The following is a 26562-nucleotide window of genomic DNA, read 5'->3' on the forward strand; positions in this document are numbered from 1 at the left end:
AGCTGACCTGGCTCTGCGTGGTGTGGGCGAGGTGGCAGGTGGCCTCCCTCTCAGGGCCTAGGTCTCCACACCTGCACGAGGGGTGAGTGACTGGTCCCCCCGCCTGGCAGGCCATTGTGAGCCTTCAGCATGCCTGGGCCCTACTCTGAGCTCAGGACGAAGACGGGCCACCAGGGAGCCCACTGCCCTCACCCTCACAGCAGTAACAAGATTTAGGAAGACGAGAAGCAGATCAGCATGTCTAAAGCAAACACTGTAACCAAGCTCAGGGAACCTTCTGGAAAGCCATGAAGCCTTGGGCCCCAGGGTGCTGTCAGCTGGCCGAGGACTCACGAAGGCAGCAGCCACAGGGCTACACCTGCACCGTCCGGTACGCTAGCCACTGGGCGCATGTGGCTATTTAAAGTTAAATTTCAGTGAATAAATAGTAAAAGTCAGGTCTTCAGTCACAGTGGCCACATTGCAAGTGCTCAATAGCCATATGTGGCTTGAGACTCCTGTATCGAATCCTGCTGATCTAGAATATTCCATCATTGCAGAAAGTTCTGTTGGATGGGGCTGGGCTGGATGGTGATTGCTCAGTAAATGGTATGAGATAGAGGGATGGAAGAGGCGAGGAAGAGGAGAAGAAAAGAGGAAGGAGGGAGGAGGCATGGGAGAGAGGAGGGAGGGGAGGGGAGGAGGATGTGGAAGGGGTTTTTTTCCCTGACTTGAGTCCAGGTGCCATGGACCACAGGAGCATCTTCCCCAAAGCCTCTCACACTGTGCCCAGAAGGCGGCAGATTTCAGAGCCCCACCTGGAGAAGGCGATCAGCAGCAGCAGCAGGAGGCACAGGTAAAGGGTGACCTGGGTGACCGAGCGCCTCTTGTCCTGACCTTCTCCAGCTCCTCTGAGAGGTTTCCAGATGAGACTTTCACACAGCGCCCTCTCGTGGCGCACGTCAAGCTTCAAGAAAACACACGGGCAGAGGAGCGCAGGGGCTCAGGTCCCTGACAGCCACACAGCACGCCCAGCGTGGGCCATGGCGGCACTGCATCAATGACAAGTGGCCACATCCCTCCCCAGGAGGGTGTCTGAACAGGTTTCTGAATGAAGGGGCCAAACACTCCTCCGTCCCTGGAGTAAAACCCCAGCCTCAGGCCCCGGAGTCCAGGCACTGCCGTCCCCCGCCCGGTTTTCTGCCACAGCCTCTGAGCGGTCTCCTGTGTCCACTCTCGCCCTCTACTCAACTTGCTTCAGCTGAGTGGCTTGTCCCAAATGCAAGTCTGACGCACTTGTGGCCTTTCAAAAACCACTAAAGCCTCCCACCTTCCGGCCCCTGCTCCATCTTCCATTGCTGTCTCCTCGAAGCATGAACTTCCTGCACGGGCAGAACACGCCAGACTGCTACCTGCAGGCCTTGACAACGTGCACCTCTGCCTGGACACTCTGTCCTCAGCCTTCATCACCAGGATAATCGACTCATCTTCAAATCTCAGTTCAGATGGCCTTCCCCCAGGAAACTTCCCTGACCCTCGAGACTGGGTTGGCATGCCTTGTCTTAGCTTACGTTCCCCCCCCAAAGCAGAGCCTGAGGCAAGGATTGTGTTTTATGGGATATGATCCAGGGAGGCTGTGAGGGAGTGGGGAAGTGAGATGGGGAAGGGGAGGAGCCAGGACAAAGGGCATTATCAGGAAGGTGACCACTGTGGGCAGTAGCGGCTCAGTCCTGTTGGGGCCTCCAGGAGATAGTGGAGAACACAGCTCAGAGTTGTCCATCGGAGGGGGAGGCTGGTGTTTGTCCACACTCCCATCTATCATCTGCTGAGGGCTGCTTCCAGGACCTCACTACTCAGCACATCCAGCCTGTCCCACACAGGCTTCCTCAGCTAGAGAACACCCCAGGCAGGGGCTGCTGGAACTGGGGCAACATGGGAATGCTGGCAGGGCACCGACAGCATCCCCTGCAGCCCCACCCCCATGCTCACCAGTACCTCACTCATTATGGCAACTATCCCCCGTGTCACAATGTCCCATCAGCCCAAGGGCAACTTGTGGGTCGGCACTCCTCTTATGCTCTGCCCCCAGTGCCTGGCACATACTGGGCACCAATAAATACCTGCTGACTGAATGAATCATACTCAGTGTTGCCCTTGGTCCACTGCAGATGTGCCCCAGGAGAACACGGCTCTGCCTGCCCAAGGGAAGCCTGGAGGCCCTCCACGCCGGCCAGCTCAGAAAGAAGGGTGAGCCCGAGACGGCCCACGGGCCCTGCCCCTGGCCCACGGACCACAGCCCTGGTCGTCCTCAGACTAGATTCCCCGCCTCTTTCTTCTCCCCATCTCTCAGGTGGATGCCCCAGTGCATGCATCCCAGAGTCTGGTTCCTGTGGGAATCAGTCTATTCCTTCACTCTGAGGTGACAACAAAGGTGAGCTCAGAGTAGGGTATTTGAATGGTTTCTATTTCTTTGTATGTTTCTATATACTCAAAAACTCCCAAAGCAAACTGTATTGCTTTTTCAACTAAACTGTTATTTCAAGGTAATTGGCAATTCACATGTACTTATGAGAAGTGGTACAGAGAGATCCTGTGTCACCCTCTGTCCAGTTGACCCCACTGGTAACATCTTGCAAAACTAGAGCATGACATCACACCAGAACACTGATGAAGGCAAGACACAGGATATTGCCATCACCCCAGGATGCCCCATGTGCCCTTGGATAGTCGCACCCACTTCTCTCCCACCTCGGCCCCTCCTAGATCCCTGGCACCCGCTACTCTGTTCTCCTTTTCTATAATTTTACCACTTGAAGAATATTGTGTGGGACAACTGGATAGCCACATGCAAAAGCATGAACCTGGACCCCTACGTCATTTCACATACAAAAATTACCAAATTAGCTCAAAAGAGATCAAAGTTAACTCAAAATAGTAGATCAAAGACGTAAATGTAAGCACTAAACTATAAATCTCTTAAGAGAAAACATAAGTAAAGCTTTGGGACCTTGGATTAGGCAATGGTTTCTTAGACGTGACCCAATGACCTAAGGCACAAGCAACCTAAGAAAAAATAGAAAACCAGACTTTATTGAACTTTAAAACTTTTGTACTGCAAAGGACACCATCAAGAAAGTGAACAGCGATCCGCAGAACAGGAGAACATATTTACAAATGATCTATCTGATAAGGATTTAGTATCCAGAATATACACAGAACACAAACTCAACAACAATAACAAATAGATAATCCGATTGAAATATAGGCAATGGGTTTAAACAGACATTTCTCCAAAGAAGATCTACAAATAGCCAATAAGCACAAGGAAAGATGTTCAATGTCATTAGTCTTTAGGGAAATACAAATCAAAACCACAACGAGATACCATTTCACATCCACAAAGATGGCTACAATCAAAACATCAGATAACAAGGGTTCGCGAGACTGTGGAGAAATTCTAACCCTCAGGCCTTGGGGATAGAAAATCCAAAATGGGCAGTTTTCCACTGTGGAACGCTGAGGCAGCTCCTCACAGTGTTCAACAGAGCTGCCATATGACCCAGCATTGCTACGTACATTCCTGAGAGAAATGAAAGCACGCCCACATACAAACTCATACACAAATGATCAAAGCAGCACTAGTCACAATAGCCAAAAAGTGGAAACCACCAAAAGGTCTGCCAACTGATGATGGATAAACACAACATGGTCCAGCCATATCGTGGAATATTACTCAGCCATGAAAAGGAGTGAAGCACTGAGACGCGCTATAGTAGGGGTGAACCTTGAAAACATGGTGCTAAGTGAAAGAAGCCAGACACAAAAGACCATGTATGATAGGACTACATTTAGACGAAATGTCCAGAATAGGAAAAGTCAGAAAGTAGGTTAGTGGTTTCCAGGGGCTGAGGGAGAAGGCAAGGAGGAGTGACTGCTTAACAGGTTCAGGGTTTCTTTAGGAGGCAACAGAAAACGTCTAGAATTAGACAGTGGTGATGGTTGCACAACCTTGCAAATATAGTAAAAACCGCTGAATCATACACTTTCGAAAGGTGAATTTTATGGTATGTGAGTGACATCTCAACTTAAAAACCTCACTCACGTACAATTCTATGCTACTTAAAGTGAGACCCCCTGACACAGCTGCTAAAACCATTTCAGGACCTTGCGCAGTGGGTCTGCCGTCCTCGCAGAGGAAAGAGAAACCGAGGATCAGCCCCTCCACAGGCACCAGAGGTAGAGAGCAAGGCCTTCCCCCACAAAGGAAAATCAGAGGTTATCTTTAAAAACGTGGCCAGCTTAGAGTTTCACAAATAACATTTATTGACCACACTCCCCCCAGAATCTCACCCGCATTCACAGCAGCTCCGCTACAACCAAGAGTCACCCGATGATAAAGAATTCAGATTGGATCTCGGCTGTTAACCTGATCTTAGACAACAGTGGCTGTCACAGATCCTCCTGATCTGACGGCTTCCGGGAAAGACCTCAATTGTGACTGACGGCTTTGTTGATGTTCTCGACAGGAGCTGAAGATTCCAGCTTCAAACTCAGAAAAACTCGCTGGAAAGCAAAGAGAAAGGCAGTTAGCAGGAACTGTCCCCTGGGCCGAGACCACGCTGCCCTGGCAGGGCCTGTTGGGGAACCTCCGTGGGGTGGGGGTGCCCCCACAGTGGTGGGGGATGTCATCCTGGTCCCCAGTACATGCCGTCCCTGAGGAGCCCAGACAGGACAGGGGTTCAGTGAGGCGACACCAGGGCGCAGTCTTAGCTGGCTCCCTCTCCAGCTGTGGGACCTCGGGCGAGCCCCTCAGCCCCTCAGGGCCCACTTCTCCTTCTGGAGAGTCCCAGCTTTGCAGGGCTATGAAAGGAATCGGATGAAATGAAGGCTACGACAAGTCCAGTCAAGAAGGCAAGTGCCTGACTCAGTGTCTGCTCTTCGGGGCTCCCTGTCGGAAGGCTCTGAGCTCGCCTGCTCTTCTGAGCCCTCTGCAGCACTAGCAGGTCTCTGCCAGGCCAGCAGAGGGGCAGCTGGTGGCTTCTCCTGAGATAAGCTGGTCAAGAAGTTTGGGAGATCTCACAGGGCACCCGCCATACACCCGAGCCAGGCAAGATATTTCTCCTAAGCAGCTGGTTGGGGCCTGCACCTCCGCCCTAAGAGCCTGGCTCAGAAGGAAACACCTCCTATGAAATCATCGGCAATTTTCCTTTTGGCCTATCCTGACCCTCTACTTAACATGTACCATCTACAGTCAAGTGTCTTATTTGCTCTTCTCAGAGTGGGTACAGGGGAATCCAACTAAATTTGACATCCAGTTGGCAAATATACAAAGAAAGGTGAATCTTCATGAAAAGCAGAGATGGAAAATCTCAGGATGCTGCCCTATTGCTGTCCACAGATCAGGGAAAGCTGACGGACCCCACCGGCCCCTTCCGGGGCGCACTCGCCCTAGAGAGGCTGCGAGCTAGGGCCACGTCAGCACTCGTACGCAGAGGTGCATCATGGTGTGGTTTGTGTTGCCAGGGAGTCAGAGCAACATCAGCGCCCAACACTAGGAGAATGGGCGAGCAGAACGCAAGGGAGAGGGACTTCCACTTCTGGCCATGAGGGGTGACAGACAGAGCTAACCTTTCGCAGTGAACAATTAGAAAACTGGGCAAAAGACACCTACAACTGTTCAGATACTAGACATTTTCTAGACCATTCCTCTTACAATTGTGTGGAGGAGACAATTAAAAAGCAAACAAGGGGCCAGCTCCGTGGCCGAGTGGTTAAGTTCGCGCGCTCCGCTGCAGCGGCCCAGGGTTCGGATCCTGGGCACGGACATGACACCGCTCATCAGGCCATGTTGAGGCGGCGTCCCACATGCCACAACTAGAAGGACCTGCAACTAAGGTATACAACTATGTACCGGGGGGGCGGGGTTGGGAAATAAAACAGAAAAAAAAAAAAGAAAAAAGAAAAGAAAAAGAAGATTGGCAACCGTTGTTAGCCCAGGTGCCAATCCTTAAAAAACAAAAAAGCAAACAAGACAATCTATGCAAATTTGAATTATGTACATTCGATACACATCGGCATATCTTCTATTTACACGTGTGTGTGTGTGTTTACATGCATCTACACTTAGGGTGATGGAAAGAACTGAGCAGGAAGCACTGACAGGTGATGAGGGAGGGGCAGACTGGGGACTTGGAGGAGAATAAAGGAAGCAGCCAGGTAAGGGGAGGCCCTGCCATGACCTTGGGGTGACCTTGGAGGCCTAGTGGGGAGGGTATGAGGGGGCCTCCAGGTGAGAATCACGGGGCCTGGACAGGCTCGTGCATTCCAGGCAGGGAAGGGCTTTCCAAGTGGACCCTCAATGGCTGGGGCCTGGCAAGAGGCAGCAGGTCCCCACGCCCGAGGGTGTGCTCAACCCCAGAGGGCTGGCTGAGCAAGCTGTCTCTAAGATCCACTTTCAACCCCTACATGACAGAAATTTACAGAAATTGGGACGGGTCTTCTTTTAGGGGCAGGGCAATTGTAGAACTTGGGAACAGCGATGAGCTGAAGAAAGGTGGACAGGCTCCAGATGCCCAGCTCCCCCCATCAGCTCTGACCTCTCTAGATTGCTCTTCCAGTCCGTTTGCTGGGATAAGAAGATATGTATGTCGGGAATGAGCAAGAGTCTGGACAATGATAACCACATTAAGAGCAATCATGGCCGCACCCACCTCTCACCATTCTGTTGAATTACAACCAAGATCTCCCACATTCTTGACTCCACTGAACCCTGTCAGCCCCTGGATGAAGCAGACAAGGGAATGACACCGGCCCAGGGCTACCACTGCCCCCAGCCCACACCTGCTCACCGAATGGCCACCATGACCCTCAGGATGGCCTGGAGGAGAGTCAGGAGGCTGAGGCTGAGGGGCAGGAGAGGCAGCAGAGAGGCTGGGGGGCTTCCTCCCCTCCCCAGGGCCATCGGCTCATCCTGGTAAAGGGCCTGCAGGTGCTGCCACTTGAGGAGGACGTGCCTGTCGCAGCAGATCCGCCAGCGGTTGTACCGGAAGCACAAGTCCAGGAGGGTTTCTAGGCAGAGAAAGCAAAACAAGCCCCAGACAGGGTGTGGGTACACGGTGACTCCCGAGTCTGTACACACAGGAGCACTCTCCAGAGCCCAGGGCAGAATAGCATGGTTAAAAGCAGGTCACCATCCAGGGGGTGTGGACGCTGACCCGACGTTCATGAAGACGAAGAGAACACCGGTGTTTGTTTATTTCCAGGGCGATCAGGGGGCCTTGTGGCTGTGCTCTGAGTCTTTATCTTTAGAGTTGCACACTGAAATATTTATGGGTGAAAGGATGTGATATGTAGCTGGGGTTGCTCCACATTAAATCCTTTTCTTTATTTTCCAGGGTGGGGTGGATGGGGTGAGTGAAGCTCAGATGAAACCAGATTGGCTTGAAGCTGAGTGATGGGAACACGGGGTTTGGTGGGGTATTTGAAATGTCCCATAACCAAAAGTCATCACCGACCACAACCACAAATGGGATGCCAACGTGTCCCTTTCCTAGACACTCTGTAGCTTTTGTGAGACCTGCTTTGGTCAACTTGTGACTCTCTTGATATAGTATCACTTACTTATTTTTATTACACTATTAACATGCTACTACTATAAAATGTACACTCTAATTATACTAATATAAAAATGCACTATTAACATAAAACATAATATATTTTCCTTATAACAATTCTACTGCAAAAGCATAGAGAAAAAAAAGCACATGAGCCCCCTCTTTACAAGGAAAATACAAGATCAGAAATATGGATCTTCTCTTCAAAAAGGAAATCAGGGGGTTGGCCTGGTGGCACAGTGGTTAAGTTCGCGCGCTCCACTTTGGCGGCCCGGGGTTCACAGGTTTGGATCCCGGGCGCAGATCTAGTACCGATCATCAAGCCATGCTGTGGCAGTGTCCCCCATAAGACAGTGGAGGACTGGCACAGATGTTAGCTCAGTGACAATCTTCCTCAAGCAAAAAGAGGAGGAGTGGCAACGGATGTTACCTCAGTGACATCTTCCTCACACACACACAAAGAAGGCAATCAGCTGGATTTGAGGCCATGGGAAATGTCTCATATTTTCAAATCATTCTGTGTGAAGCTCGAGAAGAGAAAGACCCTGACTCTCCTGGTCCCAGGAGAGACTCGCACTCCCAGTCCTGTCCTGTGAACACCTGCGGGGCTGGAACGGGTTTGAGGCTCCGAACATTATTAATATAAATTTGCCTGAACTATAAAACAATGACTGGAGTAAAGTTTAATACTGGTTTTTAACAACGTATCAGTTGATGCCTACGATTCAACAATAAACTGAGCTTTCAGCTTTCCTTAAAGATGCAGAGTATTCAAAGCCAAAAACAACTAATGAAAATAAACCCAGAAATGTGTGACTATCAGTTAGGAGAGCAGCTTCTCCTACTGTTCTCATCCCACTGCTGAGTGTTTTTTAACAAAGTGACCTCTGGCTCTTGGACCTGAAAGCTGAGCCACTGTCCTGCTTTCTGTTCTGTTCCTTATGCACCGGCCCCAGGCTCTCTCGACCCACCCTCTTCCCCACAGGTCCCCCGTGACTGTCAGCTCACACACACTCTGCCCAACCTTCATCTACCGACACACAGGGCTTTGTCTTTGTAAATTTATATTAATGGAGTCCTATCATATGGGCTCCAGGTCGCAATGTGTCTGGGTGTCCATTTTGTGTCCCTGACAGCTGTGTACTCTACGTGGCAGGTGCCACATTTCAAATCCACGCCCACTTATGTCCATCCTCCCACTGAGAGACGCTTCTGTTGCTTCCTGTACTTTGCCAAAGAACTCAGTGCTGCAGACAAGCGTATGTGTGGGAGTGTCCACAGATGTTACCCAGATGTAGGCTTGCTGGATTAAAGATCACACACATTATAATTTGATAGAAACCTCCAAATTGCCCGCCACCAAAACTGTGACAATTTATGCTCCTCCTAATTGTGTTACTTTTATACTCAGGAAAAAAATAAAGTCGTGCGTCACTTAATGATGGGGATATGTTCTGAGAAATGTGTCATGAGGTGATTTCGTCGTTGTGTGAACATCAGAGTGCACTTACACACACCTAGATGGTATAGCCAACTGCACACCTAGGCTATGTGGTACTAATCTTGTGGGACCACTGCCGTTGACTGAGACGTCATTACGCAGCGCATGACTGTGTGTATCTTCTGCAGCCCGAAGAGGTGGGCGTGTTGGGTGGCTGCCATGCATTTCCCCAGCGCTCTCCCACCCAGCCCTGCACCCCTTGGCTCTGGGCAGGCCCTTCAAATCACCCGCCTATCACAGGAACCCTGGTGTCAGTCATCCAGCCTCTCGGTGTCGTCCATTTCCTCCTTCACAGACCGGGTCGAGTAGTACTCACTATGCAGAGTCTGACCACCACACGCCAAGAAGGACACATGAGACAAGCCCACAAAACATGCCCACCCCTTTGCTCACAGACAACACAGAGAAAGCAGGCATGTCAGCCATCAGCGTGGGAAAGCACCTTCAAAAGCAAGTCAACCCACTCATTTCAGAGACAATGAAACTAACAGTCAGGGTGGAGATGCCACCTCCTAGTACACTATGACATAAGTACAGGAATATATATATATATATATACTGGGTCACAAATATAAAACTATATGAATATGCTTTGTCATGAATATATGCTGCATCATGAACAAATGGTTACGTATGCACTATGTCATAAATATATGAACATATGTATACACCAGGTCACAAACGTGAATGTATGAATACACTGTAAATGAAGATAGGCACAACTATAGTGTCATGAACGCATAACGTGTCATGAAGATATGAGTGTGGGAGCATGGGCTATGTCGCGAATACAGCAGTGTCTATGTGCATAGAACACACGCACACATGCTATGTCATGAATTAGAGAAAATTAGAGCTTAAACAAACACTTTAGATACCATCTAACTCCAGGTTGCTAACCGGCTTCATCCAGAAAGCCAATGCTGATAGACTGGTAGAGTCTGAGGCTTCTCTGGGTTCATGGGGGAGGGATGGTGGGTGATTAGTGATGCCCGGCGACTGCAAGGGTGGGAGAAGTGGTCTGTGGCTGTCTTTGTGAGACAGACGGCTGGGGATGAGAGAAGCATCCCCATCCCCATCGTGATCTTCATGAGACCCCTCCTTCCTTAGGGAGAGAGAGAGGATGAGACACGTGTACACTGAGTTACCTTGGACGCCTTGAAAACTCTGCTGCCTTCTCACCACCTATAAGAAAGAACGTGGGCAAAATGTGTCAGCCCCGGTGATCCACCAAGAGGGAGGCCTGTGGTTGGGCCTGGAAACCTCCCGAGAGGGTCTATGGCCAGCTCAGAATGCAAGTCATGGTCTCCTTTTAAAGGGCCTCTGGGTCTTAATTCTGGAGACAGTTTGCTCCTCGATGACGGAAAACCAGCAACTGGAAAGTGAGTGAGATGGAAGGAAGCCTCTAACTTCCAGCCAGGACACTGGAAGCACGGGAGAGAAGGGGCCCCGGGGCTGAGGAGGTGACACCGGGCCCACTAGCCCCCGCAGCTGCCACCCAAGAACCCAGAGCTATGGAGGCGGCCAGACAGAGCCAAAGAGCAAGGACAGAAACTCTAAGCACGGTCCCTCCCCGCACCCTCCCTCCACGCCTGCCAGCGCTGGGGGCTGTAAGTGCAGGAGGCTCAGACTGGGAGAGAGCTGGGTGACGGAGGAGGGGAGGGAAGGAGGAGGAAGGGAGGTGAGTGAGGTGGAGAAGTGGAGAGAGGAGGAGGAGGCAGGAGAGGAGAAGGGGGCAGCTGAGACGGGTGCCCTCTTCAAAGAGCAGTGTACCACCTTCCCAACAGCCACCAGGACACCTGAGCTGGTCCTCCCCACACACCGCTCACCTCCTGCACTCTGCTGCCTTCGGCCATGGCTTCCAGAGGACCCCCCACACACACCAATGGAGGCCACGGCAGGAAAGAACCCAGCACCCTTCCCCCTCCTGTCGGGTCCCTCCGCAGGGCCACCCCCCACTCTCAGGCCTCGCTGCTGTAGGAACCTCCGTCTTACCTTCTTGGGAGATCTCAGGGCCTGGGGCACCCAGTAGGGCATCGCAGCCTGATCCCTAGGCACTGGGAGGCGGCCCCCAAAGTGGTGGCACAGGCAGAGGCACGACTTGGTGGTTTTGGGGATACAAAACCGCACCATCTTTTGGATCTAACGGAGGAAGGGAAGAGAAGGTCCAAAGGGAGATGGAGCCACACCCCAGACAACTTAGTGTGGGAGACAGGGCCCTGGGGACCTCCTCTTCTACATTCCTCCCACAAGCACACCCCAACCTCCTGGCTGAGGGAGCACGGTCTCTCCCTCACGACATTCCCAGGGGCGGGCGGCACGAGGACCTGGTGATCCGCCTGCCCTTATTACCCAACGCCTGCACCTCTGCAGGCAGATGTGGCACCGTGGCAAGACACACAGTCTGAGGCGGGAGACCTGGCTCTGTCCTGAGCCCGGCAGCCTCCAGGAGCAACCCTTGGGCACAACTTTAGCCTCTCTGAGTCTCAGCGTCCTTGGCTATAAAGAGGGCTCTGCCAGCATTTTGACAACATTGGTCAGAGTCTAAAATGGACTGTTATTGATCCAGCAATTCTACTCCTGGGACTGTATCCTAGGAGGACACGGGTGTGTTTGCAAAACAACGTAAGCACAAGGTCACTCATCACAGCACTGGCTGTAGTGACTGAACAGCCTGAATGCCCGTCAATAAGGGACAATCAATGATGGGACAGGAGACAAGAGGAAATAGGGTGGCCTTTAGAAAGAACAAGGTGGACCTGTCTGTCCTGACATGGGATGAACGCAGAGACACGATGTTAAGTGGGAAATGCAGCCTCGTGAGTACGGTATGCTACCATCTGCATTTTTGTTTATTTATTTATTTATTAATAATATAAGCTCATTCTTTACTTTTTATTCTTATTCATTTATTTATTTTTTGAGCAAGATTAGCCCTGAGCTAACATCTACTGCCAATCCTCCCCTCTTTGCTGAGGAAGACTGGCCCTGAGCTAACCTCTGTGCCCATCTTCTACTTTATATGTAAGACGCCTGCCACAGCATGGCTTGCCAAGTGGTGCCATGTCTGCACCCGGGATCCGAACTGGCGAACCCCGGGACGCCAAAGCAGAACGTGTGCACTTAACTGCTGCACCACCGGGCCGGCCCCTGCATTTTTAAAGGAAAGAATATATGTGCAATTTTCCTTGTATATGAGTTATGGGGGGTCACACTCTTGCCCCAATTCTTCACTCCTCCCCGTGGCTTTGCCCTTTGCCCTGTCACTCTGCAGTTCCTTCCAGGAGAGGGACAGGGTGGAGCCCACCCCTTGACTTTAGTTAGATCATGTGCTGGCCTGGCAATAAAATAAAGAGGAAGTGACAGCAGCTGGTTCCGGGCCAGGCCGAAGGGGCCTTGCAGGTTTCCAGCTGCTCTTGCATCTCTGCCAAGGCTACGAGGAGACCACGCCTGGGCCAGGACCCCTGCCTCGAGACCAGGGACACGTGGAGGCAAGCTGCCCAGCAGAGCGCCCTCAGACTCAGGAGCAACGGCAGCGACTGCGGTTTCAAGCTGGGTGTTTGGGCAACTTGTGGTCCATCACTAGTGAAAGAACACACACGGAAACCTCCAGAAGGACACGCAAGGAAGCCTTGGGGGGAGGGGCTGGGCAACAGGAGAGGGAGAATGAGGCTTGCGATGCCTCCTTCTACTGCTGCGACTTGCCAGCAGGTGCTCATGTCCACATTCTAAGAAATAATAACGACTTTTGAGTGGACGCTCTGCCAGGAGAACTGGACTACAGCATGTGTGTGAATGTGCCACAAAGCACAGACAGCCCTGCAGGCAGAGGGGATGTGAAGGCTCAGACAAAGCAGGAGTCCCAAGGCCTGGAGACCCCAGGGACCCCGTCCACCTCTGTGCCTCTTGCCGCCAGGGCACGGGGCACCTCCCACCTGCAGCCCTTTGCCCCGCAGACAAGCAGCTGGCCAGTTCTACCCAGTCCGCCAGCACCTGCTACACGTGTTCTCCACGGCCGGCACCGCGCCGGGGCAGACGAGACCCCGGCCCGCCCATGGCAGCTCACGAGGAAGCACCGTCCAGCGTGAGAGAATAAACGCCGGGAGGTGGGGAACAGAGGGGCTGGGCGAACATCAGGGCGATGAGGCTGTCCAAGAAAGGGCCACTGAGCCAGGTGGCGGAGGTGGGAGAGCAGCAGGTGCCGGTTTGAGGCCTCCAAGGACGCGGGTAACAGGACTAGCTGCACCGGGCAGACCTCACAGGTTACCCACGCAGCAATCATTTCCTCCCTCTGGTTAAAACAACCCAATTTTGCCCATGGGGCAAAGAGCTCAGTCCCAAGGGACCAGCATGAGCCAGTCAGGGCTTTGCCAGGAAGGGGTCTGGGGGTGAGGACAAAGAGATGGAAGAGAGTCAGCTGGGGCTCTGGGAATGTTTTATCCCCGATAAGAAAGAGAGGATGGGAGAGCAAGCCTTCTATGCCGCCTGAAAAAGGACAACCTTGGAAACACTCAGTTTCTGCCATGTGCATCACAGTGAAGAAAGAAACCCATAGCCACCATCTGGAGACACTAAAGGTGACAGCACCAACACTCTGAGCAGAAGGATGAAGAGTCTGGGACCTTGAAGACATTGTTAAGCCATAAACCAACCCTGGAGACTCCTCTCCCTCCCAAAGACCCTGGCAGAAACCACCGCCCATCAGTCTCTTTTCACCTGAGCCTCACCCCTCCCTCTGATGGAACAGGAGGCCAGGGGCAAGTGGAAAAGGGGCTGGAGAACCAAGCAGGGGCAAGATCGGGAAGGGCCCCAGGAGTCATGCCAGGGAGTCTGGGCCATATTCCAAGGGAAATGGGGAGCCACGGGGGAGTGACAGGACCCAATCCATGGTTTTCAAAGCTCACCAGCAGTCGGAAATGGACAGTGAGAGCTAGAGAGGGTGGAGGCAGGGAAACCAGCTGGGAGGCTGGGGCCGTCACCACGATGGGACGTGCTGGGCACCCTGACTTCTATGTTCCTTCCATCCTGCTCAGGGTCATCTCCTCCCTGATGCCCAGCAGCACAACTCAGTGAAGCGAGTCCTGGACCCAGACCAGAGCCCTGGGCTCTAATCCCCGATCTGCTGAGGACTGACCGTGTGACCTTCGATAAGCCCCTCTTCCTCACTGGACCTCAGTTTGCCCACCTGCTAAAGAGGATGATACTACTTACCCTGCCTGACTTTCAAATGACACAATGACCACCAGGAGGGACTGAGGCTATCATCACTGCCTAGAACACTGTGACTCAGTCACCCTGATGCCACTGACCCCTTGGAGAGTCCATTACAAAACAAGAAATGAGAGATTCGACATTCTATAATCACTGCAGAGTCTACTGACATCAACAGGGTAATAAGAGAAGACTATGAACTACATTACGCCAACAAATTCAACAACACTGATGCAATGCACATTCTAACTCTTGAAGTTCACTCAAGAAGAAATGGATGACCTGAACGGCTGTGTCCACGAAGAAAATGACATCTGTAGTTAAAAACCTTTCCACACAGGAAGCTGCAGCCCCACAGGGCTTCACTGGCAAATTCGACCAAATGCTCAAGGAAGAAATAACACCAATTCTATGCAACTTCTTCCAGAAAACTGAAAATGAGGGAATACTTCCCCACTCACTCTACAAATCCAGCATTAATAGCACATCTAAGTGGGGTTTATCCTAGGAAAGGTTGGCTTAACTTTTGAGAACCAATCAATGCAATTCATCGTATTAAGGCAAAAAAGAAAAACCATATGATGATTTCATTAGGTACAGGAAAAATTCAACATTCATTTCTGATAAAAACTCTCAGCAAACTAGGAATAGCAGGGAACTTCCTCGGCCTGATAAAAGGCATGTAAATTTACAGCTAACATCATGCTTAATGGTGAAAACCAGAATGCTGTCCTCTAAGATTAGGAAAAAGACAAGGCTGTCTGTCTCCCCACTCTATTCAACAGTGTACTGGAAGTTCTAGCCAGTGTATTAGGCAAGAAAAATAAATACAAGGCATCCAGATTGGAAAGGAAGAAATAAAACCATTTCTATCTGCAGATGAAAATCTGATGGAATCTATAAAAAAGAGGTGTTAGAATAAATGAGTTTAGTAATATTGTGCAATACAAAATCAAAATACAAAAATCAATGGTAGTTCTGAATACTAGCAATGAGCAATCAGAAACTGAATTTAAAAAACAGTGATCAAAAATATGAAATAGTTATGAATAAATATGACAAAAGATATGAAAAACCTGTACACTAAAAACCACAAAATATTACTGAGAGATATTAAAGAAGATCTATATAAATACAGATACTACCATGTTCATGGGTCAGAAAACTCAATATTGTTAGGAAGACAATCCTCTTCAAATTGATCTAGACAGATGATCCCAATTGAAATCTCAGTAGAACATTTTGGTAGAAATTGACAAACTGACTCTAAAATTCACATGGAAATGCAAAGACCCTAGAATCATGAACTTTGAAAAAGAAAAGCAACATTGGAGAACTAATGTTACCTGATTTCCAGACTTTTCTTAAAGCCACAGTAATCAAGACAGTTGGCACTGGCATGAAGATAGATGAGCAGAGCAGAATACAGATCAGAAACAGACCCAAACATATATGGATAACTGATTTTTAACAAAGGTGCAAAGGCAAGTCAGTGGAGAAAGGATGATCTTTACAACCCATGACGTTAGAACAACTGGACATCCACATGCAAAAAAATGAACTTCAATCCGTATCATACACATATCTTGTACATGGCCATATCATGTCATACACAAAAATTAACTTAAAATGGGCCAAAGATCTAAACATAAACTGCAAACCATAAAACTTCTAGAAGAAAACATAGGAGAAACACCTCTGACCTTGGGTTAGGTGAAGCCTTCTTAGAAATGCTTAGAAAGCATGACCAATGCTGTGCTGGGGACCGGCACATCTAAGCAAGATCCAGAAAAGATCAAATTGATATATTAGACTTCATCAAATCTTAAAACTTCTGCTCTTTGAAAGACACTAATAAGAGAATAAAAAGACAAGACAAAGACATGGAGAAACCATTTTCAAGTTGAATATCTGATAAAGAACTTGTATCCAGAATATACAAAGAACTCTCAAACCTTGGTAATAAAAAAAAATACCCAATAGGGGCCGGCCCCATGGCTGAGTGGTTAAGTTCGCGCTCCACCGTAGGTGGCCCAGGGTTTCATCAGTTCGAATCCTGGGCGCGGACATGGCACCACTCATTGAGCCACGCTGAGGCGGCGTCCCACATACCACAGCTAGAAGGACCCACAACTAAGAACATACAACTATGTGCCTGGGGGCTTTGGGGAGAAAAAGGAAAAAAATAAAATCTTTTAAAAAAAATACCCAATTTCCCTAAATGGGCAAAATATTTGAATGGACATATATCAAGTAAGATATGCAGATGATAAAAGCATATGAAGAGACCCTCAACATCATTAGTTGTTATGGAAATACAAATTAAAACCACAATGAGATACACACCTATTAAGATAGCCAAAATTAAAAAGATTGACCAAAGCAAGTGTTAGTGAAGATGTGGAGGAACCGGAACTTCACCCACTACTGGAGGAAATGCAAAATGTACAACCACTTTGGAAAATGGCTGACAGTTTCTTAAAAAGTTAAACATACACCTACCATATGATGCAGAAATTCCATTCCTAGGTATGTGGCCAAGAAAAATGAAGGTGTGGTCACACAAACACTTCTACACAAATGTTCATAGCAGCTTTATTTGTAGTAGACAAAACTGGAAATGCTCCAAATGTCCTTCACTGGATGAATGGATAAACTGTGGTCTATTCACACAATAGAACAACACTCAGCCCTAAAAAGGAATGAACTATGGACACACGCCACCACGTGGATGCATCTCAAAAATCACCGTGCTGAGTGAAAGAAGCCAGACAAAAAGAGTGCAAACTATATGATTCCATTTATATGAAATTCAAGGAAAGGCAAACTAATCTATAGGGACAGAAGCAGATAAGTGGTTGCCTGGACACTGCAGGGCAGACAGGGTTGGGTGGCGTTACAAAGGGGCACAAGGAAACCTTTTAGGGTTGTGGGGATGTATGTTATCTTGATTGTGGTAGTGGTTTCATGGGTGCATACATATTCAAGACTAATCAAACTGCACACTTTACATATATGCAGTTTATCATGTCAATAACATCTCCATAAATCTGGTTTAAAAAATCACAAACTGTCTCCCAGAAACTTAAAAATATCATTCACCTAATACTTATGACTCTGAGGGATGTCTGGTCCCCTGAAATTCACCCTGGACCCAGGTAAAGAACTCCCAGTTCAGGTCACCTACCTGCTTTCGGGGTCTCAGGGACAGAGGGACCCAGTAAGGCAGCACCGCCTCAGCCCTGGGCACCGGCAGACGGCCCCCGAATTTGGTCTGGCACTCACAGCAGACGGCCTCTTGGAGAATAGTGCTGGGGACAGGGCACATCTGAGCAAGAGCCAGAAAAGAGAGTTGAAGGTGATGCTGCATTTACAATGGGAGCCAAGGAGCTCTCTAGAATACTAAGTCAATGCTCAGAGGAAGCCTGGGTTGAGACAGGGCATCCGGGAGCAGGGACAGCGGCCTCAGCTCCTGCAGCTCAGAAAGAGCCAGGCTACCACGGCTGCCCCGTGACCCTCCAAAGTCGTTTAGAGGGGGACCACTAGAGCATGCAGACCAGGTGGCTGGGATTCGTGACAATTACCGTGCACAAATCTCAGGTTCCCCCTCTGAAAATGGGGAAATACACCCGGCTCTAGTGGGGACATGACTGCCCTTTTTGTGGTTATTTGTGTCAATCTGCATACAGGACTTCCACATCCATCTGATGTGGTCCCCATCGCACCCACAGACAGGAAGGAGGGGAAGTCATCCTCGCCAGGGGCAGATGAAGAAGCTGATGCCCACTGCGGGTACACTAAGGGGCCGCGTTGGTTCTCCCAGGCCGCCTGAATCCCTGTCTCAAGGTGTCATGAGGAGTTGGGTGAGAGGAGGCAGCGGGTGAGGCCATATAGAGATTTTGCGAGCTCAGTGATGGCCCCTGCAACCACGGACTCCTGTGTCTGACACGTTCTCTCATGAGACGCTCCTTCTGGACCCACATTCTCTGCTCTCCCCACCCCACAGGGGCGTGTCAGGGCATGTCAGCATAGTGGAGGGTCTGCTTTCCTTACCACACGATCTGTGAGACACACTTCTTTCCTAAAGGTTTGAAATGTGCTCTTCCTAGAAAAAAAGAACAAGAAGGCTTAGAAAGTTCTGGGCTTTGTGTAAACTGGGGGGGGCAGGGGTGCTAAGGTGAGGGCCTGGGCCAGCCTTCTTGGAACTGACCCATATCATTAAAGCCCAGGGGTAGAAGGGGTCATCCTTCTGAGGCCAAGAGGAGGCAGGAAGTGATGACAGAAGCAGTGTGTGCAAGCTCCCAGATGTCAGACTGCTGTGGAATCCTGCATTCCCAAATCTACTTGCTTCTGGCACACTCCAGCTAAACTTGTGCTAGGCCCTTCAGGAACATCCAACCTGACGAGAACCTTCCAAGACGTGGAGCTGCCAACCACATCATCTAAGATGCTTCATCAGACGCCCCAAGCTTACTTGCAATACTAAAGAGAAATGTTCTGAAAACTGTACATTTAATGAAACTCCTGGTATAAAAACCCGGGTGCTTTGTCTCTGGGATGACAAAACATTTGAGGCTAAACAGACCGTTACTGTTCCCCACTCTCCCCCCCAACAAACTGCTACAAGGTCGGTCATATGGAGAGCGTCCAGAGGGCATGAATCCAACACCAAGCGAAGCCTGGTGGCCCTGACGGCGATGTGTCAAAGTGCTTTGTAACATGCAAACTGGAAGAGTGGGACGTTTTTGTTTCATTGTTATAACAATCATGATTATTGCAGCTTCATTACAGCAACAGCTTCAGGTCAATGAGCTCAACCCTCCCAGCTGATGCCTGAACACAGTAATGACAGCTTTGCTGTTTGGGGGGTCAGGGGGTTGGGGAGGGACACTCATCCCAGTCCACTGAGTCCAAGCGGGTGCGAATCCCCCACTCCGCGCCCAAAGCCGAGGCCCAGCTCCTCTCAGATATCGGCTCAGAATGGTGTCCTAACTCAAGTCGGCCCAAGGAAACTCATTCTGGGGCTCAGGGCTGAAATTACTAGGAAAGAGAATCTCCTTTTCTGTTGAGGTTGTAAGCTTCCAGAGGTCTTGGTGGTCATCTTGCCTCCGGGAGGGAAGCCAGCACACAGGAAAGCAAACTGAGAAATGGAAGCAGTCCTTGACCCCAGTCCTTGAGCATCTGGATACATCCATGCCTGAAGACCCGCCCCAGACATTCTCAGTAAAACAATAAATTGTCCTTTGTGCTTATGTCGATGCAGGTGTGGTCCCTGTCCTGCCTATGTGGTACAAGCTACTGCTGGGACCGGGGTTCACAAGCTCTCCCAGGTGATTCGGGGGCGCTGGGGCTCCCCCAGGTGTGGTGTCCCCGGCCCGGCCTGCGAGACTCGGGGACGCACTTGCCCGTCACGACGCGCTCGGAGTGCGAGTGAGCGCTGACAGACCAAGCGGGCACCGGAGGGCTCCCGGAAGTGCCCGCCGCGGCTCAAATAAGGTCGTGGTGATGGTGGTGACGATGACCATGGTGACGAGAGGGACGAAAGCCGGGGCTGGCTCCCACGCGCGCCACTCGTCCGCTAAGGAGCGCTCTCAAACCCAAGCAAGGCGCCGACCCCCGAAGCTCCTCCCCTTCCGCTCGCCCCACTCCGAGGTCGGGCCCTTCCGGCCCCACGGCCACTCTGCTCGCACGGCCCCGCACCGCTGATTGGTCCGCGTTCAGCCAATCAGACGCTTCCTTCTAGGCATGTGCACTTAGCTGGCGGCTGATTGGCCCCTGGATGCACAGGCCTCGGGGTCGCGGGTCAGCGGGTCAGCAGGGCTGGATAGACCTGAAGCGGAGCGCAGGAGAAACCCGGCGCAGGAGACTCCTCGCGCGGTTCTCCCGCAGTCGGCCCCGGAAGCTGCCCTCCCCCGAGCCGGGAAAACCCACTCACCATTTCCGACGGGTGGGCCTGCGGGGTCGCAGGGCGCGCCAGCCGGGGCCTCGGTCCCCTGGAAGGAGAGAAAGAGGTGGGTCCGCTTCCCCGCTGCCGTGCGGTGGCGGGACGGCGGCTCGGGGCCGGTTTCGGGAAGGACAGAGCACCTCTGAATATCGCACGCCGTGCTGGGGACGCACTTGTGTTTAAAGTCGTTGGTTGTGTTTCGGAAATGCAGATCTAACTGGGCGATCCGCATTGCACTGCTAAATCTGCAACCCGACCGATGGGCTCACAGTGTGACTTTTAGAGAAATGCGTGGGTCTTGAGCAACCTGGGGTTTAAAAGGCCACGGAATTCAAAACCGCTGTCCTCCAGAGGGTCCCAGTGCTGTGTGAACTCTCTGGCCTGTCTTCCTCTGCCTCTTAGTCTCCCCTTCCTCCACCCTCGCTCCTGCCGCGCGCACGTGTGCGCTCGGGACAGTTGCTGAAATGCAGAGGCCTTAAGTCTTCACATTTTCCTAAAACGAAATGCTTTCTGCCTATGTTCCTTTACTTTATCACAAACTCCAAATTGTATTTCTTGGAATGAGTTAGTCCTCACTTCTCAGTATTTTCATGCTGACTTTAATACTGTCGATTAATATCGATATCTGTCCAAACCATCGTAAGCAGCTCTAGCCCTATTGGGCGGGTGACACCTCAGTGTGCTACGTTCTAGTCATGGACAGACAGGCCCTGCTCGGGTTTCTTGGCTCCGTTATTTAACTGCGGTCATGACCAAGGAAGGTCATGACCTATGAACAGGGTTGAGCTTCCAGCCAGTACACACATGCATGCTCTCCTGGCCGGCAGCCCTGCTGATGGGGCAGTGCCCATATCATATTAGCTGGTGAATATTTCAGACGCCACCCCCTGTATATGCGTGTGCATAAATAATGTCATCACTGGTCTCTTAATAGCTAATGACAAAATTATCTGGGAATTTCGCCATTAGCCTAGCATTTTATTTATGGCTGTCTCACCTCTACCCGCTGTGGAGCTCTCTTGGCTTCCCTGCCTTCTCCATTATCCCTCTGAGCCCAGTGGAATATCGCTGTAGTGTAGAAGACAGGCTTGTGCCCCTGTGGAAGCTCGGGTCCTCACCACTGGGACACTGCCTTGCCATTTCATGTCAAGAATAGCTCATCATGATCCCCATCCCCCCCAAGAAATTAAAAGGAGTAACTAAAATTAAAAGGACTAACAATACCAAGTTTACCAAGGATGTGGCACCTGGAACCCTCATACATTGCTCATGAAATTGATACAACCATATTAGCAAACCGTTTGGCAGTATTTACAAAACCTAAACATAGGAATACCCTGTGACCAAGCTATTCCTCATGTGGGTATACACCCAACAGAAATGAGAGCTTATGTCCACCAGAAGACATGGACAAAAAGATCCACAGCAACTTTCTTCTAGCAGTTCCAAACTAGAAATGACCCAAATGTCCATCCATAGGAGGAAAGATTTTAAAAAGAATTTATGGCATATTCACATAGAGGAACACTACATGATGATAAGAAAGAACACACAACCACAATCCACAACAATGTGGACAAAGCACACAGATAAGCCAGACCCCAAAGCGTGCGTATGATTCCATGTGTACAGTGTTCAAAGCCAGGAGGGCAAACCCATCACCTCCAGGGCTGGGGATCCAAAGGAGCCCCGCTCCCTGCCGCAGTGTCAGAGTGACAAGGCCCAATCCCAGTGCTGGCCCTACCTCTTACTGTGTGGATCAGGCACATCCAAAAGGAAGCCTGAGAAGAGGAGAGAAGACAGCCTGAAAAGCGCTTGAGAGGCAGGCACGGAGTGAACAGTTGCAGGTCAGCTGTCACTACATGAGTGTGGCAGAATCATTTTTTCCCTTTCCCTTCCCACTTCATGCAGAGGTTGGCTCGCTGCCACTGCCTCAGGGTAGGGAATTGGGACCAGCAAAGCCTGTGGCTGCCAAGTCTCTGCCTGGCTTTTGTTTCCAGGGCCTCCAGGTAGGGGAAGGGGGAGCAGAGCAACAGCTCTCAGTCCCGGAGTTGTGGTGCAGTTGTGCAGTGGGTTCACCAACCAAGGGTCCCTGGCTGAGAGGTGAGTGGGGCTTGCGTTTAGCCTGCACTCCGCTGGCCACATCACACACTCGGGCCTGGGCCTGCGCCTGCTCAGAGGGGCCACCTTATATCACTTACCCAGGAGCACACTGGGCTGCTGGTGGTGCTGCAAGGGCCTGACAGCTGAGCAGCAGGAGCCACCAGACTAGAGGGAACCATCCGACCTGGCTAGACAAGGATGGAGAAGAGGCAGGCCGTGGAGCCAGTTGCAGCCAGCACCTCTCCATCCCCCTGGCAACGCTCTCACATGCTGATGGCTGCCAGTGCCTGATGACTGGTCACCAGAGACTCTCCTGACTCATGTCTGGGGGCAGGTCAGGAGTGCGAGGGAAGAATGCCCTTGAGAGCAGCCCTCAGCAGTGACAGGAAGGTGGATGTATCCCAGCTTCTACACTGCAGGCGGGACAACTCGGGTATGCTCCACACTGTCGCCCCTCGTCCGCACAAGACTGAGCACCAGCTTGCTGCCCCTCTTGATGATTCCCCTTGTACTGGTCCCTCGCTCCCCACCTCACCCCCTACCTGCCTACCTGTGTTTCCGTGATCATCTCGCCAATATAACCTACCTGCAGATTCTCATCTTGGGGTCGGCTTTCGGGGGAACCACAACCAAGACAGCCCCTTCCCGCCTCCCCCCCAACCGTCGCCTGCAGCCTGGAGGGGTTTGTCACAAAGCCTCGTGCTGCCTGCCATCTGTGCCATAGCCTGGGACAGAGCCCAGAGCCAGGGCCAGCTGTGCCCTCGGAGAGCTGGTGGCACAGGTGGAATCCCGCCGGTCACCCCTGCGTGTGGTGAGGGTGGCAGGCTGCAGCAGCATGAGGCCGAGTGAGTGCTAACGAAAGCTTTTAAGAACCCTGGGCAGATGCAGGGAAAGGAGCAGGACACAGGGCAGCAGGCAAGGCTGATGTCAGGCTTTGGAACACCAGGACGGGGTGTGGGATGTTCTTTCTCAGCCCCTTGTTCCAGACTCTCGGTTTCCCAAAGATTTGAACCTCCTTGCAGAGGGAAAAGAAAGGAGCCTGCCATCCGCTGCAAACAAGGACTTGACCCCACAGTTAGGAGCTGTCATTGACCCTCTCCAGGCATTGGGAAGGCTGGGGTTAGGGACAGATTGGGGACACCTCTGTGCAACTTGACAGAGCTGGCTGCTGAGACAAAGAGCCCAGTGCCCCCCCCCCAAGAGGTGGGTCACAGCCCAGCCCCTAAGGCCCTGTGGGTGAACAGAGAGCAGGGGAGAGGCCATCCTGCAGAAAGGACACTGTCCTGAGTGTTACCCCAGCCACCACACAGCACTGCCCCGAGGGCCACGGCTGGAGGACTGCCACTTCCATTCATCTACACCTTGCCGCCTCCATATCTTTGAGAATGTTACTACGAAAGCATGTACTGCTAAAAGAAGTTGTGATTTTTTGAAGTTGGCTTGTTATTTCAGGATAACCTTGCCTAATTGACCTGTGACAGACATTTGAAAGGAGTTCTACAAATCTAGCTCCTGTAGGTTAAGTAAAAATGTGATTTTTAGGGGCCGGCCCCTTGGCTAACTGGTTAAGTTTGTGTGCTCCGCTTTGGCGGCCCAGGGTTTTGCTGGTTCGGATCCTGGGCATGGATGTGGCACCGCTCATCAGGCCATGCTGAGACGGCGTCCCACATAGCACAAGCAGAAGGACCTACAACTAGAATATAAAACTATATGTACTGGGTTGGGGGGGCTTTGGGGAGAAGAAAAATAATAAATAAAAGAAGATTGGCAACAGATGTTAGCTCAGGTGCCAATCTTAAAAAAAAAAGATTTTTAAAATCTAAGAACTGTGATTTTTAGATTTTCGTGTCCCTCATCTCTCAGGTTGAGCAAGGTCACTCAGGTTGAGCAGTCCCTTCCCAGCCCGGGTGACACCAGGCGCTTCTGACTTGTGTCATTGTGTTCTGTGTGAACGGCACCTCAACACAGGACTCTCACTTCACCCCATCGAGGGCCCTGCATTAGGTTACCAGTCCCCTGGTGGACGTCATCCCGTGCGACTCTGCTACCCTAAACCTTACCTTTACCTCCTGGGGTCACAGGCTTCATTCTTGCCCTTATGCTCCCCACCTCTCCGACAGTGACATTCTAGCGTCCCCTCTTCCATAAGCTGTGTAACATCAGCATCTTGGCCTCTCTTCCCTTCTTCACTGTGTCTTGCGATCTGCCAGGGAACACAGTGCCATTGTCACTGTCATCCTCACCATCGTCAGAGTCCTACGAAAGGGCTCTGCCCAAGCCAGCCAGCCAGGCTCTGGGAGTGTCTGTTCATTTCCAAATGCCTGTCACCATCTCAGCCCCGCCCCCCAGGGCACCCAGCACCCACATCCTAGTGCTTTCCCTGAGATCCCCGAAGCGTCCTCTAGGACAAGAGGGCTTCCATGCCTGTGTGCTGCGCTGGTGCGCCCTGGGAAAGCTGGCTTCCAATAGAACTGTGGAACATTGGCAACGGGAGAAGCTCCATGGTGACAAGGCCATCCACCAGGCTCAGGCAGCCTCCGGGGTCAGCTCCCAGTCTGGGATCCTGCAGGGAGCCTAAGAAGGACAGGAATTGGGTGTAGGTCCTCGCCGGCCTCCCAGGCCTGGTCCATGGGGGTGCGCACAGTGGCTCTCTGGACGACTTGCCTGCAGAAGGGCCGGCCTGCCCATCCGCTCAGGGCTCAGGGCTCCCTTCTCTACCGTCTGAGCCAGCATCCGCACACCTCTTGTCCACTGAGTGGTCACAGCAGCTCTGTGAGGTGGGCTTCAGGCCTGAGCCACTAGCAGGTGGAGCCCCCTAGCCACCGTTTGGGCCAGTGCACACAGAGGCCAGAGCAGAATCAGCTCTAAGGCCCAGCTCTTCTCTTTTGTTCCCTCCACCCCAGTCTAGTCGTCCATGACTCCTCACTCAGGCTCTGGTCACTTCCCAGGCCATGTCAATTCTAACAGAACCCCTGCAGCAGCCTCCTGTGGGGACCTCCCATCTGCGCCTTCCTCGCTTACAACCCATCTCAACAGGGCAGCCGAGCCATCTCCTGAGCCTGCTCAGAAGTCTAGGGGCTCCCAGGGGGCTCAGAGGGCAAGCCCTGGTCCTCACTCTATCCACAGGGCACTGTGTGATCTGTGCCTGTGTGAATACAAGCACACACGTGTGCACATGCGCACAGACCCACACAAATGCACACAGTACATATCAACAGTGTACCTGTGGTACTAAAATTTCATGGAAAGTATTAGGAAAAAAAAGTCTAAAAAGACTCCTTAGAGGGAGATGATAATGAAAAAGAAGGCTGAGAAGCACTGCTGAATGAAAGAAGCCAGACTAAAAAAGCTACATACTGTACTATTCCGTTTATTTGACATTCCAGAAAAAGCAAAACTATAGGGATGGAGAACAGATCAGGGGTGGCTGGGGGGCGGATGACAGCCATGAAGGGGCAGCATCAGGGATTTTGAGGGTGACGGAACATTCTATATCTTGATTAAGGTGCTTGTTCACAGCTGTATGTACTGGTCAACTCAAAGAAATGTACACACACTAAAAACACAAATTATACCTCAAAAACCTAACCAAGAAAAAAAAAAAGACAGCTCAACCCTTTCTCACTAAAGTGCAAAGGACAGCTACTTGTTTAAAAAGTTCCGTGAGGGACTTTCTCAGGAATCCTCTTCCCAAGAGATGCTAGAAAAGGAGAGGTTTGTTATGCAGCAGCAGAATCCTTTGGGGAGTTGGCAAAACCATGAATGCTCAAACCCTGTCCCCAGAGATCATAGTCCAGCATGCCAGGGCTGGGCAGGCATCTCGCTCCTGCTAAGCTTCCTGGTGGCCCTGAGCCTCACGCCCCCACTCTCACCCCATGGGGAGCCATCCCACTGGCCCGAGTGGCAGGCAGTGCTGCACAACAGCCATCGCCACCTCCTGACCACAAGGAGCCAGAGGAAATGCATGAGGTGAGGTGGCCCCAGTACTGGGAAGGAGCCACGACTCTGGAGCATTGCCAAGACCTGGGTCCTGGGCCCCAGCTGAGGTTCTGGGAGTGATATCCCCCCAGTTAGAGAAGGAGACGGGTGAGGACACAGCGCCTCACCTGCCATCCCGGCCCTGCAGGCGCCGGGCCAGGCGTCACCCAAGCGAGGCGCCACAGATCCACCTGTGCCCACTTCCATCTCGGCCTTGACCCTTTACTGCACTG

At 51.4% G+C, this 26562-nt stretch overlaps 1 protein-coding gene and 1 long non-coding RNA gene across 6 annotated transcripts in view; one reads left to right on the plus strand and one right to left on the minus strand.

Moving 5' to 3' along the window:
• Positions 1 to 3044: 3044 nt before the first annotated feature.
• C28H16orf95 (chromosome 28 C16orf95 homolog) lies at positions 3045 to 24925 on the minus strand. 5 transcript variants are annotated; one of them, XM_070500290.1, is made up of 9 exons: positions 24776 to 24925; positions 24412 to 24554; positions 20240 to 20297; positions 18358 to 18409; positions 17492 to 17632; positions 11089 to 11235; positions 10242 to 10278; positions 6828 to 7047; positions 3045 to 4542 (listed from the first exon to the last, which is right to left on the minus strand). In XM_070500290.1, the coding sequence occupies exons 2-9, from the start codon at positions 24437 to 24439 to the stop codon at positions 4530 to 4532; spliced, it is 696 nt and encodes a 231-aa protein (XP_070356391.1). In that variant the 5' UTR covers positions 24440 to 24554; positions 24776 to 24925; the 3' UTR covers positions 3045 to 4529. The 5 variants fall into 5 exon arrangements, with proteins under 5 accessions (XP_070356391.1, XP_044617695.1, XP_044617697.1 ...); XM_044761760.2 differs by lacking the exons at positions 20240 to 20297; positions 24412 to 24554; positions 24776 to 24925 and adding an exon at positions 19706 to 19948; XM_044761762.2 differs by lacking the exons at positions 20240 to 20297; positions 24412 to 24554; positions 24776 to 24925 and adding an exon at positions 19710 to 19921.
• LOC123281880 (uncharacterized) overlaps positions 20117 to 26562 on the plus strand; it is a 49327-nt gene continuing 42881 nt past the window's right edge. Inside the window, exon 1 of the long non-coding RNA XR_011498970.1 lies at positions 20117 to 20315. This is a non-coding gene — a long non-coding RNA (uncharacterized lncRNA). The remainder of the gene's footprint in view (positions 20316 to 26562) is intronic.

This window comes from Equus asinus, chromosome 28, assembly GCF_041296235.1.
Source record: "Equus asinus isolate D_3611 breed Donkey chromosome 28, EquAss-T2T_v2, whole genome shotgun sequence".
Taxonomy (NCBI): Eukaryota; Metazoa; Chordata; class Mammalia; order Perissodactyla; family Equidae; genus Equus; species Equus asinus.